Source organism: Heterodontus francisci, chromosome 15 (assembly GCF_036365525.1).
Source record: "Heterodontus francisci isolate sHetFra1 chromosome 15, sHetFra1.hap1, whole genome shotgun sequence".
Classification (NCBI taxonomy): domain Eukaryota; kingdom Metazoa; phylum Chordata; class Chondrichthyes; order Heterodontiformes; family Heterodontidae; genus Heterodontus; species Heterodontus francisci.
The window spans coordinates 40,501,050-40,522,280 of record NC_090385.1 but is presented as its reverse complement, the minus strand read 5'-3'; the positions used below and the strand labels follow the sequence as shown (position 1 = coordinate 40,522,280).

General features: G+C 42.0%; 1 protein-coding gene across 1 annotated transcript in view; it reads right to left on the bottom strand.

Annotated features, from left to right (window-relative positions):
• The window catches only part of msna (moesin a), a 109,231-nt gene extending 89,061 nt beyond the window's left edge, over positions 1 to 20,170 (bottom strand). Inside the window, exon 1 of the mRNA XM_068047404.1 lies at positions 19,872 to 20,170. Coding sequence (XP_067903505.1) covers positions 19,872 to 19,883 — 12 coding nt within the window. The 5' untranslated portion in view covers positions 19,884 to 20,170. The remainder of the gene's footprint in view (positions 1 to 19,871) is intronic.
• Positions 20,171 to 21,231: the final 1,061 nt, after the last annotated feature.

The following is a 21,231-nucleotide window of genomic DNA, read 5'->3' as shown; positions in this document are numbered from 1 at the left end:
AAGGGAGAGGAAATTTACCAGAATGGTTTGAGGGATGAGGGATTTTAAATAAGGTAGGTTGGAGAATCACATAATTGAATCACAGAAGGAGGCTATTTGCAGCTAGTGTTATTCTCCTTGGAGCAAAAGGAGATCGAGGGAAGATTTGATAGGAGATGTACAGGATTATGACAGGTTTAGATAAAAGGTAGACAAAGAAAGCTGTTCCCATTAGCTGATGGTACAAGGACTAGGGGACACAGATGTAAAGTTTTGGGCCAGAGAGGAGGGTGGGGTGGGGTGGGGCGCAGTGATGAAGGAAGGGAAAAAATGGTGAGGAATGGAATTGCTGTTGGAGGGTGGAGGAAACAGACAATGAATGATTATAAAAGGAAACTGGATGTGCAATTGAGGAAATAAACTTGCAACGATATAGGACTGACTGGATTGATGGACAAAAGAGCTGAACTCAAGAGGTGAGGGGAGAATGACTGCCCTTGACCAAGTATGGCATCAAGGCACCCTAACAAAACTGGAGTCAATGGGAAAATCCGGAGGAAAACTCTCCGCTGGTTGAAGTCATGCTTAGCACAAAGGAAAATGGTTGTGGTCAATGGAGGTCAATCATCTCAGCGCCAGGACATCACTGCAGGAGTTCCTCAGGGTAATGTCCCAGGCCCAACCATCTTCAGCTGCTTCATCAATGACCTTCCTTCAATCATAAAAGGTCAGAAGTGGGGATTTTCACTGATGATTGCACAATGTTCACCATTCACAACTTCCGAGATACTAACGTAGTCCGTGTAGAAATGCAGCAAGACTGGGACAATATCCAGGCTTGGGATAAGTGGCAAATAACATTCATGCCACACAAGTGCCAGGCAATGACCATCTCCAACAAGAGAGAATCTAACCATCTCCCCTTGACATTCAATGGCATTACCATTGCTGAATCCCCCACTAAAATTCTGAGCGTTACCATTGACCAGAAACTGATAAATACTGTGGCTACAAGAGCAGGTCACAGGCTAGGAATCCCGCAGTGAGTAACTCACCAGAGCTTGTCCACCATCTATAAAAGGCACAAGTCAGGAGTGTGATGAATACTCTCCACTTGCCTGGATGGGTGCAGCTCCAACAACACTCAAGAAGCTCGACACCATCCAGGACAAAGCATGCCGCTAGATTGTTTGTGGACGGGGTGCCAATCACTCCCTCCACCAATGCACAGTGGCAGCAGTGTGTACTATCTACAAGATGCACTGCAGCAACACACCCAGGCTCCTTAGACAGCAGCTTCCAAGCACACGACCTCTACTACCTCAAAAAAGGACAAGGGCAACAAATACATGGGAATGCCACCACCTGCAAGTTCCCCTCCAAGCCACACACCATCCTGACCTGGAACTATATTGCCGTTCCTTCACTGTCGCTGGGTCAGAATCCTGGAACTCCCTTCCAAACAGCACTGTGGGGGTACCTACCTCAGATGGACTGCAGTGGTTCAAGAAAGCAGCACACCACCACCTTCTCAAGGGCAATTAATGCTGGCCTAGCCAGCGACACCCACATCCCGTGAGTGAATTTTAAAAATATTGTTCTACAAAGAGCCAGCAAAGATACATTGGGCCAAATGGCACCTCAGCACTGTAATGATTATGAGAATAACTATTCCTGATCTAGTGGAACCACTCAAGTTACTAATTTGTTTCACCCCCTCCCACCCCATTTGTTGCCTCTGCTGACACCAGATAACAGGATCAAGTTCAACTGCAGTGCGCTTGCAGTTAAAGAGCAGTGATGTGCGCTATTGAGGACAACACTTGATTAGCCACTTGGAAAAGGTAAACAAATGTCTGTATGCCAACAGGAGTAGATGTTAGAGAGGGGTGAAATACAATCACCACCACTACCCCCCCACAAAAAAAAGTCCCATGCTGTACACATATTATTCCTGTTAGTTTAAAAAAAATTAAAACTGATGCAGACAGAAGTATGGGCACTTTTCCCTCACAATAGCATTACAAGTATAAGGCTAAAAAATATTTCAACATATGGGTTATCAATCTCCAATCTGTAGGCTTTTAAAACAAGCTTGATCTCTTCTAACTTTAAAATTTACTTTGTAGTTAATGTTTTCAACATTGCTGGCCTTGAATCTCAACTTTTGAGTGCTCAATAAATTTTGAATGTTATAGAACAGTTATGCAATAATTCCAATTCATCTTCTCAAATTGTTCCCACCACCAGCAGATTTGCAGCCATCACTACTACTTCTTACTGTTAAATAGCACAAAATTCTCTGAGGCACAGATTTGGAGGTGCAGTACAATTAGTTGCAAGCTTCATAATTCAATTAGGTGTGTAACTTTCTTTTTCATGCCCAAGATCATACTATTTCTAGCAACAAAGCAGCTTTGAATTATTTTAAATATCTACATACAATTATTTTAAGTCACACTTCAAATTAATTCATTTTACATGAAATGTAGTTCCTCTGAGTAGAGGAACTAGATTAATATCCAAGTGTCAGATTGGCTGGTTTTCCCCACTTTAAATATGGGCTGAACACCAATTTTCAGAATTACTGCACTTCTCCCACTTGCACCTTGCACACTCTTCAGCAAAATAATTATCCCCCATCATATTGAACTGCTGAGGATCAACATACTCATATTTCAGTAGCATACACTGTATTGGCCTGATCTCAATACGCAATAAACTTCTGCTGATCCCAGTTTCAGTTGTGCTGAGTCATCTAGTTTAGAGTAAAAAGTACTGTCAGTTTGATAGGAAGCAGCAAGCAGTAATTTTCAGGATGTACACACACACACAATGTAGGTCACTTCCAAAAGAATTACAAAACATGGATAGAGCAGGAGAGGAAGAGAGCAAGGACATAAATACATGCTCATAATTCAAGCTATTTTAGGACAGGATAATTGCAAAGGGACCAGTCATTTTTTCTATTAGTAACAGGGAAGAAAACATGATCGACCTAAAGCCAGGGTTTGCACTTTTCCAGACAGATGCAAGATGAACAAAATGAAAATTTTCTCTAGCACCGATCACCTTGTTCACCTTCATATCCACAAAATTGAAATTTTTGTTCTATACTTAAGTAAATGATATCTTGACTTTAACAAATAAGAACTGGAGAAAAGGATGCTAAAACTTTTTAGGAACCTCCTTAATTTTCAAATACAGGGAGATGCAAAACATCTGCATATTGCCATATATCACAGATGAAGATCACTTCCATTTTGGTAGACAGTCAAGGATCAACACCCATTATCACTACTTCGTGGCTAAAGCTACAAGACCTGTGCTAGTACTGCTGTTTCCCAAGGCACAGATCATGCACAGCCAGTTGTAGTTTGAAGGATAATATTTCCAGTACCAGATTTTTTTTTTTTTTTTAAAAAGTTAGAAGTAAAACATTCTAGGAAATCTCAGTAAAGCTTTACCTTTGAATTTTTTCCCCCACATTCATTCACAGAACATGAGCATCACTTATTGCCCACACCAACTGCCTTTGAGAAAGGTGATGGCTCAGCCCCACTTGAACCACCGCAGTGTGTTGTGAAGTTACTCCACAGTGCAGTTACGTGGGGAGTTCCAGGATTTGACCCAATGACAATGAAGGAATGATACATTTCCAAGTTACAATGATTTGTGACTTGGAGGTGTGTGGTTCCCATGATTGTAAACTGGTGCAGGCACAGATTGGCACTAGAAACAAGCTAATAGCATTAGCCATGCATAGCAGAAAAGCAACTTCAAATACACCAATTTCATTCATTTTAATGCCCTGATGGTGAACAGGACTTGATGCAGGATGGAATGCAAGCATTAAAGTTATGATCAAATTGAAGTCTATGGAGGATGAAGATGGGAGGCTAAATGGAGTATTGAATACTAGCATCTGAAGCTGACAAAGTTATGACTGATGGTTTTGGCAGATGTGAGGACTGAATGTTAGAGGTGGCCTTTGTGATGAAGAGGACATGAGGTCAGTAACTCAGCTCGGCTTTAAACAAAACAGGAGGTTGCGAACAGTTCTATTACACTGATTTGGCCTCAATTCCAATTCTACAACATTAGCAGAGAGGAAAAAAAAGGATATTTCTTTTCAAGTAATAAAAAAAAACATTCCTTTTCAGTTTTAACAAAATCCTTAGCTCATAAAGACCAAGATGAAGGACACCAAGGAGATAAGGCAAGGTAATTAGTAATCACTTACATTCTACATTAGATAGACTTCTGTACAAAACTATTACAGTAATGGCTTTTCAGAGAAAATCTTTAAAACCTTAACATAGATCTTAAATTGGTCTCAAAATGAACTGAACATTAAAATGTCTCCAGCTCACCTAATAGCATTGGCAGAGGATTCAAATGAAGTATTTTAAACAAACACCTTGGGAATGTTTACATTAAAAAGGTCCTATATAAATGCAAGTTGTTATTTTGCTATATTCTGTTGTATGATTAGCATACCAAGATCTTAAAGGCAAGGAGCCATGTACCCAGATGCAGTCATATGACTCAGAGCCAGAGTTACTTTGCAAATGTAACACCCAGAGTAAGGTTCTATAAATATAGTTAGCTCTGTATTGTACATAATAGCTCAGCTGTTAATAAAGCTGTTCGAGATATTCAACCAACTGGACTCCACACATGTCATATGTGACATCAAGCAACATAAAGAACTCATTACACATTCCACCATTGCTTTTCTCTCCTTCTAGGAACTACAGCAATTTTAAAAGTGGTCTTGAACTTGCTTAGAGGCAACATAAAAGGTCAGCTTCACATCAAATGTTCGACAGCAACTGTGGCATTTATGGTTTTGAGATGACAATTTCTCAGCAAGCCCCAAACCAAACTTGCTTCATATATTGTACTATCAGAGCATTAAGAAATACTAAAATGTATGAGATGTCCATGATTTTGTCAATTATCTTTGTTCAGCCAAGTAAATGAAGTTCCTTTACAATTATTTATCTAGGACCCACTCATTGTGGCAAGTAATCGGTTTAGCACTGCTGGTTATAGAGAATCCCTATACTCAGACTTATAAATGTATTCTACTACTGGGATAGTATTCCTGTTATAACCAAATGTTCTCCGCATCAACAGCATCATTTTCCTTTAAGCAGCTGACACCATCTTTTTGAAATTAAGACACCACCTCCTTCAGCTGCACCCACCCCGACCCTGGCCAAGATTTTGTCAGCATTTGCATAGACACATTAAAAACAGCCAGGTTAACAATATTTTCTCTCTGCTAGTTAAGTGGAACAGCAATTGCTTGAAATTCTCATTGTTTAAAAAAAAAAAAAGTTTAAGTGTATAGTTATACAAAACATTACTGGTAAAAATCCACTATTAGAAGTTAAAATTTAGTATTGTTACTGATTATGAATGGCTATAGAATTCCTCATTGATCTCCCTCAAAAAGAGCTTTTTAAAAACAAATGAAATCAAAAAAATCTTTCACCCAACATCCTCAGTATATATTAAAAAATTATGCCCATAACACAATTTGAGGGATTCATTGCTCTTTCTCCACCCCAGGACTCAATTACTAAATTCCTTTCCTCCATCGCACACTTTGCAACAATCACATCACTAATATCTGATTTACATCATTGTCTATTCTTTTCAATTTTGGTAGTGCCCTACACAATGGGCCTTGGTGCTTTAACATTCAGAGAAGGGACCCAAAAACCTTGGTAGAAGCTTGAAGGACCAAGTGAAGTTATTCAAATGACAAAGATATTTCATATAAGATCTATCAGCACCAGCTGCTTACATGGTAGATATGCCTTCTGAACTAACCAACACATTTTTTGCAACTAAGTAGGAACAAATATTGCATTGTTTGCAAATTTCTGCCTTGCCATCATGATACACATGGACAGCAAAGCAGATATCAGATACAAGTCCACCTAGTTACCAGGTAGTTGAAAGAAAATAAAAAGGTAGAGCAAGTGGACATGACATTAGGACTGCTACTTGTTTGCAGGATAATTCTCAATGTTTTGTCAATTGATCTTTCTGCCCAATTTCCCCCTCATAATTTTATGCAAATCAATTATTTTGTTATTCAGTCCATCAAGTCTGCACTAGTATTTTTCTCTACATTAGTCACCTAGTCCAATCCCAGTCCCCAATTTGCTCCCTATACTTGAACATTAGTTCTAAATTTGCCTTTTACTACTACAAAAATATAGTTTAATCTTCTGTATTGTGTTTTTTCTAAAGATACCTCGCTATCTTTCAAGGTCACTAGTGTAATCATTATTGATAGCACCCTCAGAATCAGAATGGTTACAGTACAGGAGGCAGCAATTCAGCCCATCGTGTCTGTGCCAGCTCTCTGCAACAGCAACTCAGTTAGTCCCACTCTCCCACCCTTCTCTTCAGATAATTATCCAATTCCCTTTTGAAAGCCACAATTGAATCTACCTCCATCACACTCTCCTGCAGTGCATTTAGTACGAATATCTCAGTCAGGAAATGATGCATTAAAGCCCCCCGCCAAGACTGGAGCATAAAATCTAGACTAAAAACTTCAACACACTATTGAGGGAATACAAAACTGTCTTTCAGATGACACATTAAACCAAGGCCCTATCCACATATTCAGATGGGGGTGTAAAAGATTCCATGGTAATTTTTAAAGACCCACAGATGAGTGGGAAAAGAGTTGAATTGTCCTAACATACATTTATCCCACAACCGACAAAACAGATTAGTTCATTTGCCTTATTAGTACTTCTGAATAACTGCCACATGTGTCTACATAACAGTGGCCACACAGTGAAAAACCAAATTAATTCATTGCTTCTGTACAGATTTGGGATATTCCAACAATGTGAAAAGGTGCTATAGAAATACAAGCCCCCATCACTTCCTTTCCAACACTGCTCAGCTGTTGGAAATTGAATCTTTCTTCATAATTCAGTCCCTGATACTTCGGGTTCAGTCTCATGGCTCTTCTGAACCACCTCCAACAGTTAAAATCTTTAATAACCTCTAGTGCCATCTTGAATTCACTGAAACTCCCTTGATCTGCTTGGACCTTCAGTTCCACATGGTCATTATCGGAGTGCAAATGAAATCTAAGTTTAAAAAAAAAATAGCAGGAACTCTCCCAGAGAGATAGATCAAAAACTTATTCAGTATGGAGTATCTTTTCAAATATGCTGCAGTTTAGGGACATCATCCTAAGGCAGTTTGCTGATCTCCCAGAGTTTTGCATTTTGAAAGCTGCAAGGCATAAGATTGGTCAGGAGCTGGCAACTGCCACATTCTTATCAACTGCCCTTTCGTAAATGGGAGGTTTGATTTGAGAAGTGTTTGTGCTATGTAACATTTGTTTAAAACACTTAGTCACATAGTTTGGGGCGGCACAGTGGCTAGCACCGCAGCCTCAGCTCCAGTGACCCGGGTTCAGTTCTGGGTACTGCCTGCGTGGAGTTTGCAAGTTCTCCCCGTGTCTGCGTGGGTTTCCTCCCACATGCCAAAAGACTTGCAGGTTGATAGGTTAATTGGCCATTATAAATTGCCCCTAGTGTAGGGAAATATAGGGACAGGTGGGGATGTGGTAGGAATATGGAAATAGTGTAGGATTAGTATAAATGGGTGGTTGATGGTCAGCACAGACTCGGTGGACCAAAGGGCCTGTTTCAGTGCTGTATCTCTAAACTAAACATAAGGAACTCTGAGGCAAGATTATAGCACCATCAGATGCAGAGCAAAACCATCCATTACTTAGTCCCATCAAGCGCACCTCTGCACATTTGTTCAAGGTCAGATCATTAGCACAATTGAAAACTCATCCGATTACATACATCAAATCCTGAATATATGCCCAGAATTACCAGGTTACAAATGAGTCAGATTCTCTGTTTAAATGAAGTGCAATCTATTACTTGCATTCATCATTTCAAGAGGTATTTTTACTATAAATTTAAAAAAAATAGGGAGTGGCTGCCAAACCACAGGTTTCAAAAAACAGTCACCCTTTCCTCTCTAGGAGGCTACCATACTTCAGAATTTTAACTAGTCGAGAACTCATTGCCACCCACAGCTGTCTGCATCAAGTTTGCAAAGCTTTAACTGCTTATTAATTTTTTTCAAGACTACCAGCATGCTAACAAATCTTTAAGACTTTGCAACCCCTACAAATCCATGATGGAAACCATCATTTTAATTTAGAGTTCTATTAAGCATGCTATTCAAAAGAAAAAAATGCGAGAGAGAGAGAAAAATTGAGGGTTTTTTTTGTTTGCATTTGTGGGGTCACAAGGATCACCGATTTCTGACCTGCAAGTCTCATTGTTGGTGGAGGCCTTAAATTAACCTTACCTGATTCAGTCATCTACTAAGATAACCCAGTAGAGACTAATGTTTTTGCTTTAATTTCCCCAGCTAATGCAAGCTTACTTAGGGGTCCCAACAGCTACACAAGACTTAGAGTCAGCCACCTTCGCATCCAAATAAACTAGATATAAAAGCAGTTTAAAAGAATATATCGGCATATGATGTAATTTCCTGCTCTGTGCTCATTTAAATCAAAGAGCCTGTCGACATACTGAAAGTTAATAAGAGTTTTGAAAGTTTCACACCAAGTAGCTCAATTAATTGACTTAATCTTTTAAACCCATATGGGAAACATGAAAACACTTGCAAGGGGAAAAAAAGGCACAATAAAGTTAAGAACTAGTAATAGCAACTCATGGAGAAAGACTAACAACTTTTAAAAGAGCAATTTGAAAAGCTTTTTAAAAAATTATAATCTCAGGATTAACCCAACAGAATTATTTAACATCTGAATTTTTGACCCCTTTGCACAATGTTTTTGGTTTCTACTAAATGAAAAATGAAAAGTTTTCTCGGTAGCTCTGAAGAGTCCTTTGCTGGGATAGAGTTCCACCAGTCCTCTACTAACTTATTCACTATAAATCGTTTGATAGCACTCTCTCCATTTTGTCTTGTGGTCTATGAAATTAATTTAAAGAAAATGAAGGAAAAAAACAAATTCCACAAACAAAAGCTCTACTTGTGAGCAGCGGTTGTGTAGTTCAAGTATAATTGGACAACAAAATAAGAAAAGCTTAATTATCACCAAAGCCTTGGCTTGTTCTCAGTATACAGGACAGTAATGAGATGCAACTGTGAACAAAACTATACCTGTCCATAGCAGTGTGGTTAGCTAGTCCTGGTCAAGAAAGAAAATACCTTCCTAACTCGGCGTGCTCAAGTGCCAATGACAGGATGTATAAATTTGTCCATGAGCTGGGCTATTTTAGCCTTAAACCAATTTTCAGGAGGGATGCAGAAGGAAGAACGCAGAAAAAAGAAAACAAAAGCACAAACCATCAACATCCTGGGGGGTTACCGTTGGCCAGTCATATCAATAATGTGGCTACAAGAGCAAGTTGGAGGCTGGGAATTCTGCAGCAAGTAATCCACCCTCAAATGCCCCAAAACCTGTCCACCATCTACATGGCACAAGACAGGAGTATAACGGAATACTCTCCAATTGCCTGGATGAGTGCAGCTTCAACAAACGCTCAAAAAGCTCGACACCACCCAGGACAAAGCAACTTGCTTGACCGGCACTCCATCCACCACCTTAAAAACTCACTGCCTCCACTACCAATGCACAGTAGCAGCAATGTGTACCATATACAAGATGCACTGCAGCAACTTGACAAGGCTCCTTAGTCAGCACCTTTCAAATCCACAAACACCACCTTGAAGAATAAGAGGAGCAGACACATGGGAACACCATCTGCAAGTTTCCCTCCAAGTCACACATTACCCTATCACTAAAGTATTTCTAAAATCTATTACATTTCCACCTTTTCCCAATTCTGATCAAAGATCAACCTGAAACGTTCTGTTTTTCTCTCTCCACAGATGCTGTCTGACCTGCTAAGTATTTCCAACATCTGCAATATTTTGCTTTTGTATTGCAATTTTGCTCTCAATTGAGAGCAAATTGGACTTCACTCGGATGGACTCCCCACAGTACATCAAGGTTTATACATGCAAAAACAAGAAATGCTGGATTCACTCAGCAGGTCTGGCAGCATCTGTGGAAAGAGAAGCAGAGTTAACGTTTCGGGTCAGTGACCCTTCTTCATCCGCAGTATTTTGCTTTTATTTTAAGGTTTATACATGGACTGACTGCTCTAGTAAGGTTTGAGAATATTAAGTACCCATAGATCAGTAGCCTAGGAGAGTTATGCAAGTGCTGTTAGGATAGTTCGATTCCCAAAGCTACACAATAACTGAAATGTGTACCTGACCAAATGCTATACAAAGTGCATGCTCGCCAAGACTGCCAGAAATTTCTTATTTGTTCATTTAACAATTTGTTTACCCAAATCATTCAGGACCACCTCAGCAAACTCCAGACATTCGTCTGGCATCTAAAGGCATTGGTTTCTGACCCAGCCCCACTATTGAAGTGAGTAAGCAATGTAGAAACTTTTAATCACCCATAACGACCATTTGCACTCAAGAAAATGTATACAGTTGGACTTGCATGCTATCAGATTCCTTGGTATAGCACTTAGTGATATAATCCAGCCAGCATCAAGAGTGGATTCCTGTTCTGTACTGACTTAGATGATGCCAGCTAGTCTAACAGTAAGGCTGATTCACCACAGCTCCTCTCAATGATAGGAAAGGCTGTCAATATTCCTGCTCTTGATTACAATCTAGTGACTCCGGCTGGATAAGCATGGGTATTGGTTTTATGAAAGATCACGGGCAGTTACAGTGCCCACAAATAGATTTTTACTCTCAAGACTGAGACCGGGGTGGAGGAAGGAAAAATTAGGACAAGGAACCAGGAAGCAATGTTTGTGAACCGGTTTCCTTTGTTACAAGTCAAATAAGATGAGTAGTGGCAAAAAAGGCAAGATATTCTATGCAAAAACACTTCATCTTAATGAAGAACGCGGTCAGGCATTTTTAAAACAAATATCTTTCACAGGAAAGCACAGCATCACCCGTACTAAAAACCCGAAAGCTATATCAGTGAGGAAAGCCACTGGGGATACTAAACAATTTTAATGTCGCTTCTGTGGAATACATGGAAAATGTTTCTTCCACTGCCAGCAGCACAGATGAGAGAATATTTAAATGCCAAACACAGGTATCTAGAACAAGTTGTCACTACATTATCGATTCAAAACATTGAAAAGCCAAGTGATAAATTGACACTTCACAATCTGCAAAGTTCCTGGAGGAAACAGTTAAACAATTAGAACTTTTGTTCATTTCACAGTTTGACTTGTCTGCCTAAGAAAAGTACAGATGTGTATTGCAGGATATAAAAACGCCCATCTTTGTAAAGCAGCACATCATCCATGTGAGCAATGCCGTGGGGGATCTTTTACCAATTAAATATACACGATGAAAGGTCAGACTTGAAAACGTGAACTGTTTCTCTATCCACAGATAGTGCTGGAAATGCGCTGCAGATCTGGCAGTGTGTTATTATTAGATATTCATGACTTGTTTTCAGGATTATGAAATATATATTAGAAAAGACTTCATCCCAACTTTCTCCTATAACTAACTTGGGTTGCAAAGGCAGCATGTACCTGAACTATGACTTTCCGGTTTGATACCCAGGGGAGAATTTTATCCTGGCGGCAGGGGTCTCAAAGTCCGGAGAAACTGACACCAAGATCCCCTGTGTCGCCTCTTCTACGGAAAGTCCACTGAATTTAGTGCCAATCAGGCACTTAAGTGGACAGTGGGGGAGCCTTTCACAGGATCAAGGACCCTGTTGCCTGAAGTCCCACACCAGTGGAGCTGCCTGCCAGTCAGAGGCACCTAATGGAGCCCTAAGTGCATTGCTGGAACCAGGGAACCAGGCCTCAAGTAGGTCAGGACAGGAGGAGGAGAAGTTTCGCATGGTGGTTGGGGGGGGGGAAAAAAAAGAGGGGGTGGGGTGGAGGTTGTCGGCAGCACCCTCCACCCCCAGACCCTTCCCTGATGCCGGGTCCCTCATTCAGGCACTAAGTGCCTTTTAACAAGGGATCCCTGCCCCCCACCCCTCCCGAGAGCCAGGAAGCAGCCCCCGCGGTTTTCCGTGAGACAACAGCACCGCCCACCACATGGCTAATTGCGGCTGCGGCAGAAGGAGGCCTTTAACTGGCTAGTTAAGGATCTCAATTGGCAGCAGGGCAGGAAGGCCATTTACATGCCTTCTTGTCCTGGACTAAATTTTGGCAGAGGCAGGATGGTGGCGGGAAACCCCCCCACCCCCGTTTAATGCTTCCCCCCACCTCCAAACCTTCCACGGAAGAGCATAAAATTCCACCCCCCCAATCTCTATTGAGTTAACTGATTTCAGTCAACTAAGACATCAGCACAAAATTGGCTCAGCACCCCAGAGCCAGATAAGACAATAAATAGCAGGGTTTGCACTCAATTACCACCCAGAAACCTCTGCTAGCAAGTGCATACATGTAAACATCAGGCCAATGCTAGATTTGTTAGTAACGTTTCCTCCAAAAGGTTAAAAACACTGCTGACACCAAGAGCCCGATTTTAACTCTGTAAAAGTGAATGGCTGAATGGGTTAAAAATCAGGTCCTTTGCGTGTCTAGGCTCAAACATGGAGTGGCAATGGGCACCTCTGGAAAAGCAACCCAATACGGAGCCAGAACCTTCAGAAACAAACTATTGGAGAAAAAAAAATCTCAAAAATGGATTTCTCAGCAGTTTAAAGTGGGTTACTTCCAAATAATTTTTTTTTTTTTAAAAACATAGTAGCAACTTCTCTGGGTGTGTCACAAATGCAAAAGAACTCACTTCGATGCTAAATATCAAGCCCACTCGACAAGTTGTTGGCAGGATAGGGCAGTGAGGAAAGAATAAGTAATTCAAGTTTGTGCGTGTCTCACATCTGCAGGTTTTTTTTAAACTTCACGAGGATAGATGAAAAAAAACTGTTTGAAAATGTTTTGTTCCAAATGGCTACAAGGTTACAAATACTGCAATTTCCTAAGGTTTTTTTCTATATAAAAAAGGAGGCTGGTGGGAGCGAAGGAGCAATGGATACAAACTCTTTTCTCCATATTATGATCAAAACAATTAAGTTTCTAAGAGCTCTATTTGAATATTTTCCCTTTCCTTGCAAAGGGGAAAAGTTAACTTCTCAGCCCATCACCACACTGCAACAAGTTGTATTCATATAGCATTTTCAACTAAAAAAACACCCCAAGGCATTTGACAGGAGCATTATAATGCAAAATCTGACATCAAGCCACACAAGTGGATATTAGGGCAGATGGCAAAAAGCTTGGTCAAAAGAGAATGTAAGAAATTGGCCCACTCCTGCTCCTTTGGCCAGCAGCATGTCAGAATCCATGAGGAAAGGCATCATCACCCTCATCTACAAGCAGAAGGGGGAAGACGGCAGAAATCAGAAATTGGCGGCCCATCTCACTGCTTAATGTTGACAAGATTTTGTCCAAAGTCATAGCCAGTCGAGTCAAGTCTGCTCTGGAGTTGGCGATCCACCCTGATCAGACCTGTACCGTACCCGGCAGGAAGATCTCCGATAGTCTCGCGCTACTCAGGGACACGATCGCCTATGTATGGGACAGGAGGGTGGACACCTGCCCAATCAGACTGGACCAGGAGAAGGCTTTTGACAGGATATCGCACACCGACATGATGGACGTGCTTTCCAAAATGGGGTTTGGGGAGGGAATCTGCAATTGGGTCAAACTGCTCTACACAATCAGTAGCGCAGTCTCAATCAACGGGTGGGAATCGGAAAGTTTCCCGATCCAATCTGGAGTCAGACAAAACTGCCCTCTCGCCCCGGTCTTGTTTGTTTGCTGCATTGAACCCTTTGCTGAGTCTATTAGGAAGGATGTGAGCATAAGAGGGGTGACAATCCCAGGCAGTGGAGACACTCAGGTCAAAACCTCCCTGTACATGGATGACCTCGCCATCTTTTGCTCAGATCCGCTGTCTGTGTGCAGACTGATGAGCATCTGCAACCAGTTCGAACTGGCCTCGGGAGCCAAAGTTAACCATGGCAAGAACAAGGCCATGTTCTTTGGGAACTGGGCTGACTGATCCTTTGTCCCCTTCACCGTCAGGTCAGATGACCTGAAGGTGCTGGGGATATGGTTCGGAAGGGCCGGGGCGTGCACCAAAACCTGGGAGGAGCGAGTAGCCAGGGTACAACACAAGTTGAGCATGTGGGGGCAGCGATCTCTCTCCATTGTGGGCAAGAACCTGGTCATCAGGTACGAGGCACTCACGTTGCTACTGTACGTGGCGCAGGTCTGACCCATACCCAACTTCTGCGCTGTGGCGGTCACCCAAGCCATTTTTCGCTTCATCTGGGGATCCAAAATGGACCAGGTCCAGAGGGATATGATGTTCAAACCTCTGGATAAAGGCGGGAAAAAATGTACCCAACGTCGCCCTCATCCTGATGACTACCTTAGCGTGCGGCTGCATCAAGCTATATGTAGACCTCCAGTACGCAAACTCCAAGTGTCACTACGTGCTGAGGTTCTATCTGTCCCTGGTGTTGCGAAGGATGGGCCTGGTCACATTGCCGCGGAACGCTCCATCCAGTTGGACTGTGCCATACCATCTATCCTTCGTGGAGCAGTTTCTGTGGAAAAACACCTTTGACCACCGATCCATCAGGCAGTGGTCTGCACAGAATGTCCTCAAGGCCCTATGGGAAAAGGAGACGGTGGATCCTGTCGGATGGTTCCCCGAGCAGATCGCCAAAGTCATTTGGCAGAATACCTCATCACCAGAACTTTCAAACAAGCACCAAGATGTAGCTTGGCTGGTGGTGAGAAGAGCCCTCCCCATCAGATCCTTCCTGCACACCTGAAGTCTCACACCCTCCGCACAATGCCCTCGCGGTGGCTGTGGTGGGGGAAGAGATGGTTGCCCACCTCCTTCTGGAATGTGTCTTTGCACAACAGGTGTGGAAAGAGATGCAGTGGTTTATGTCGAGGTTCATCACAAGCAGCTCTAACACAGGAGTCTGTGCTCTACGGGCTGTTCCCAGGGACGCACACCAAGACAATCATCAACTGCTGCTGGAAGACTATCAATTCGGTGAAAGACGCCCTTTGGTCTGCCCGAAACTTGCTGGTCTTCCAGTGCAAAGAGTTGTCTATGACCGAATGTTGCAGACTGGCACATTCCAAGGTCCAGGACTACGTGTTGAGGGATGCACTAAAGCTTGGGGCAAGCTGCAAAGGCTCAATGGGGAAAGACCACTGTGTAAGGTCCCCCCAACAAGCTAACCTGAGGGGCTGGATCCATGGGAAACCCCTCAAACTGTAAATCGGGAAAATTTTGTCTGCTGTAAAATGTAAAAATGTATCTGGCATGACAATGAAATGGAAGGGTTGAGGCGCAACTCACGATTGTATTGAAGGAAACAGACCTCCTTTGCACGGTTTGTAATTTTTGACTTGGTGCGGTTTGAAACTGTTTGGTAAAGTATTTTTTTTTTTAAATACAGGTTTTATGAATAAAGTATATTTTGGAAATTAAAAAAACTCCACTTTTCTGCCCACTCTCCATATCCTTTGATTCCGAGAGATCAGATTGATTTTTGTTTTTGTCTTGAATATACTCAAAGATGGAGCATCTACAACCCTCAGGTAAAGAATTCCAAAAATTCAACCACTGGATATCTCAAAGCACTTTGCAGCCAATGAAGTACTTGTGAAGTGTAGTCAGTGTTGTAATGTAGGAAATGCAGCAACTAATTTGCACTCAAATACCCACAAACAGCAAAATGACCAGATAGCCTTTAAGTGAAGAACTTCCTCATCTCAGTCCTTAAATGATCGACCTCTTCTCCCAAGACTGTGCCCCTCCGTGTTCTAGATTCCTCAGCCAGGGGAAACAACTTATGCATCTACCCCATCAAGCTCCTTTAGAATCTTGTGCGTTTCAATGAGATCACTTCAAATTCTTCCATATTCCAGAGAGTACAGGCCCAATTTACTCATCCTATCATAGAACAATCCTCCTGTTTCAGGAACCAATCTTGCAAACCTCCACTATACCACCTACAATGCAAGTATATCCTTCCTTAGATATAGAGACCAAAGGCAGTATGAACACAGCAAATTCCCATAAACAGCAATGTGATGACCAGATAATCTGCTTTTGTGGTGTTGATTGAGGAATAAATATTGGCTAGGACACTGGGGATAACTCCCCTGCTCTTCTTCAAAAATAGTGCCATGGGATCTTTTACATCCACCAAAGCAGGCAGATCGGGCCTCGGTTGGACATCCAATCCAAAAGAAGGCACCTCCAACTGTGCAGCATTCCCTCAGCCCTGATTGGATTGTCAGCTTTGATTCTTTGACCTAGAGCAGGACTTGAACCCACAACCTTATGACTCAGCCGAGAGTGCTAGCAAGGTGAGCCTTGCAGCACTTCACGAGTTACAGCCTGCCAACTTGAAAATGCCATGTTGATCCCTACTCAGCTTCCCGGCCATTAACCAATCCTCTATGCATGCTAATATATCAGCCCTAACTCCACGAGCCCTTATCTTGCCTAATAACTTTTTGTGTAGCACCTTATCAAATGCCTACAGGAAATCCAAGTATGCTACTTCTACTAGCTCCCCTTTATCTACCCTACTGATTACATCCTCGAAATACTCTGACTAAATTTGTCACAGGATTTCCAGGAATAGGTTTTAAGGAGCATCTTAAAAAGGAAGACAGAGAGGGGTGAAGAGGCAGAGTGGTTTGAGGGAGGGAACTCCAGAGCTTAGGACCACAGCAGCTGAAGGCACAACCACCAATGGTGAAGCAATTAAAATTTGGGATGCTCAAGACAGAATTAGATGAACAGGTGTGTGAGGGTTGTGGGCTGTAGGAAATGAGATAGGGAGGAGTGAGGCCTTGGAGGGACTTGAAAACAAAGAATGAGAATATTTTTTTTTTTTATAAAAGGGGCGTTGCATGATCAGGAGTCAATGTAGGTCAACGAGCAGAGGGGTGATGGGGGAAGGGGACTTGGCACAAGCAAGGACATGAGCAGCAGAGTTTTTAATTACCTCAATTTTACAGAAGATAGAAAGTGCAAGGCTGGTCAGGAGTGCTTTGGAAGAGACATGGATGAGTGTTATCAGATGAGCTGAGGCAGGGCAGAGTCTGGTGATGTCAGAGATAGAAATAGGCAGCCTTAGTAATGGTGTGGATGTGTGGTTGGAAGCTCATCTTGGGTCAAATATGACAAGTTTGCAAACAGTCTGGTTCAGCCTCAGACAGTTGCTAGGGAGAAGGATGGAATCGGTAGCTAAGGAACAGAGTTTGTAGCAAGGACTGAAGACAATTGCTTCAATCTTATCAATATGCTGCGCATCCAGTACTGGGTGTTGGACAAGTAGTCTGATAATTTAGCAATATTGGGAGGAGTCCAGAGAGGTGATGGGGAGGTGGAGTGTCATCAGCATACATGCATTTTCAGATGTCACTGAGGGGTCATATGTGCAGGAGAACCAGGAGAGGGCCATGAAAACATCCTTAAGGGCACCAGAGATGCAGGAGTCAGAAGAGCAGCTGTTGCAAATGGTACTCTTGCTACAATTAGCTAGGTAAGAAGGGAACTAGGCAAGTGCCGTCCCACCCAGCTGGAAAATAGAGGAGACATTGAAGACAGACAGTGTGGTTAACCACATCAAAGGCTGCAGACAGAGAAAAGGGTTAGGTTACCTTTGTCAGACACATAGGAGGTCATTTGTGACTTTGATAAGCGCAGTTTTGGTACTGTGGCAGGACAGAAAACAGACTGGAGACATTCAAAACAAGGAGTTTTTGGAAAGATGGCCACAGACTTGAGGGAAAAGGTAGATAGGAGATGGTGATAGTTTACAAGGAGTCGAGACAAAAAAAGAATTGGGACTCCGACTCAGTGTTGCCCAAGCCTTCAAGCACTAAGTACAAGACTATTCATTGGGAAGTCACAGACATTCTGTTTAAAAGTTAAGTAAAAATTGCTAAAGTAAATCCACCCCTACGTGAACTTGAATTAAAAGTCACAATATGGTGAGGGCTGTTCACAAGAGACAACATTTTCACAACTACTTCTATTAAACCAGTGTACATAAATTCCTCTGAAGGATCATTGAGTAAATGCAGTGACCTGGTACTGAGCCAGTTTCAAACCTATATTTGTGCTACATTAGCTAATTTTAGCCATTGGCAATGCCTGCTGACATCAAGGCACACACAAGAATGGCCCCTTGGGCGAGGCACCAGACGTCATCTACGGAATTACATCCAATGTGAGTCAGCACCTTCAGGAAAAAACACCACACTCTTCTCATGAAAGATCTCTCAACTTAAAAGAGGGACCTTAACACAACATAAGGTTAACAGCAGCAGTCCATGATGTCAGCAGAGCAGAGGGCAGTGATGGAGATAGCAAACAAATTCCAAAGTGGATGAGCACAATGTGTGAAGGCTCACAATAACAAACTCTTAAAAAGGAGCCACTGCACTGCAACGTTGTTGCCTTTCAGGGTTGTCGGGGGAAAAGTTTTCCAACATATAATTGAATTAAAAATGTGGGCAACACAAGTTGGACATGCCAACTTTTGACTATGTAATATGTACCTTACCGCCACCACCACTCAGATTTTTAAAATTAGGAAGACAAATCACTTCCAAACTTTGAAATTTAAAGTTACTATTTTCATTTTCTTGAGACACCCATGAATATCCACAAGAAAATTTTCATTGGCCTTTTACTGCCAATGAAATTATTGTGACTATATACACCTGTAATTGAAAAGGACTCCAGATTATTAGCTTGCATTACTTCAATTTAACTTTGCGTCCTTGACCTTATTTAGTAGGAAACTCAAAAGTTCACATAACGCTCAAGACGTTGCCAGTTTTAATTGAGTCAAAAAAAATAGATTGAGTGGGTGGTTCATGAGAAATTGCCTTGTTGCATTGATGCAGGACTTGACTAAACTAATTTGCCGAGGGTGGGGAGGCAAGAAAGGGGTGAATGATTAAGCAGAGTTAAACTCAAAAAAGGCCATTGTCCTAAAGCCGCGGCCTTACAGCAGCTAAAATGCCAAATAAGGTTCTTCCATTACCCACCAGACTACTGTTAGGAAAGAATCCTATACATGACGCATTGCAGGAAGCTTTGAGTCATTTTAGTTCCGTTAGAAATTGGACTACAGCCAAATATAACAGTACTTAAGAGCTTTTTTTAAAAAAATATTAAAGTACTTCCAAATAGCAATAAACATGAGCAAAAAAATGCAAACTAGCTTCCTTTAATTAGAGAAAGAAAGGAAAGATTTAAAAGGGTAACAAAGTTAATTTGACCCGCTGCAAATTAATATCAATCGAGCCAGTTTCGTTTCTAAGACTGTCAAGAGTTGAGCTAGCGTGGAGCCCCGCTACAAACTAACAGCGCAATCCACTGCTTCACTCCATCTGAAAGGCAGGCTGCGATTGGCAATGAGCCCAGTCATTCACCGAGTACACTACCGAGAAAAGTGCGGGTCAGTGCTGGCAGCTGGTACACTGCTCACACTCAGCCAACTCAAACCATCTTAATAGTCAGCAGGAGTAGCTTGAGCGGAAATTGAAGTTTCAATATAGTTGCAGAGAGAGGAGACGAGAGAAGAAACGCGCACTAAAACCATTAAACAAAGCTCAAACTCAGACTTTTTTGTAAGAAAACTCCCCCAAAAAACTATTACTCCGTATCCCCGGTTATAAACTTAATTTTTACTCAGATAAGTGTTCGAGAGGAGACGATAGACATTACAAATCACGTTTATACAAATTTGTTAGTTGTCTACTTACCGTTTTCGGCATTTTGTTTTCTTGCCAACTCCTACTTCCAACTGAAACGTTGCTAAAATGATCAGTTTTCCCCCTTCTCCAAATCGCCGGTTTCTGTTTTATACCCAGACGCGGCTTCCGACCGCTCTACTGCGATTCAAAATGCAAATCAGTACAAACAGATCAATTACACGCTCTTAAAAGCGAATGGATTGAAAACAGCCTTGAGCTTATATTATCTGCACGCTACGAACTGTCTCCGCTTGTATTTAGTATTGAAGCACAGCTCGAACTTCCTGCTAACGGAACTTGAATGTCTGAATGTGACACCACACCCAGGAAAACGTTCACATTTTAAGTGATGAGGAAACAGACCCCGCCTCATAACGTTGGCTTCTGTGTTGCCGCAGTTTCTCTGCACATAAGTAGAAAAGTATATTCAACACATATATGACTTATTTTCGTACTTTATATCTTATTCTAGCAAGCAGAGGTCTTAACAAAAGATGATACATGGTTGATTCTGGATCAATTAACACATTTAAAGAGGAACTGAATGGCATTTCTTGAGAATTGGCATGCGAGTTCTTAGAAGTATCAGGAGTTAGCGAAGAAACTTAATGTTCCTTAAAGTTGGGCGTTACTAGGTGGAGGAGTATGAAAAAATAATCATCCATAAACTCTGGATCAAGCTAAGTAGGACAAAAGGCCTTTTCTCTCTGTGGACCTTCACAGATGCCTACAATCTTCTTCCAAGACACTTTGTGGCAGAGATTCAGCGGGCCAAATGGGCTCATGCTGTGCTGAATCATTCCATGATACCATGGCTTTATCAGCTTTAAAAACAAAATTTGAGGAATAGCCACATGAGTGTTGGCACAGTGATATGGCATTATAACACCAACCACTTCTACTGCAGCATACTCTAAAATTTGATTAAAATTTATTTTGCGGGCGTATCTCCCATCGTGCTGTCTCCGAGCTCATCTTGTCCATGAGACCCACGGCCTGCTCCCTCGAGCTTAGTCCCACAAAACTACTGACCACCTAATTTCCCTTCCTGGTTCCCAAATTAGCTGATATTGTGAACATTAACTCTCTTCAGGTACTGTTCCTCTCTCCTCCTTCCTCTGCCGTCAACACCCCCTCCTCAAAAAAACCCTTGACCCTTCTGTCCTTGCAAACTACAGTCTAATTTCCAACCTCCATTTCCTCTCCAAAGATCTTGAATGTACTGTTGCCACCCAAATCCATGCCCATCTTTCCAAGAACTCCACGATTGAATCCCTCCAATCAGGTTTACACCTTGCCACCGTACCGAAACAATTCTTTTCAAAGTCAAATGACATCCTATGTGGCTGTGGTAAACTATCCCTCATCA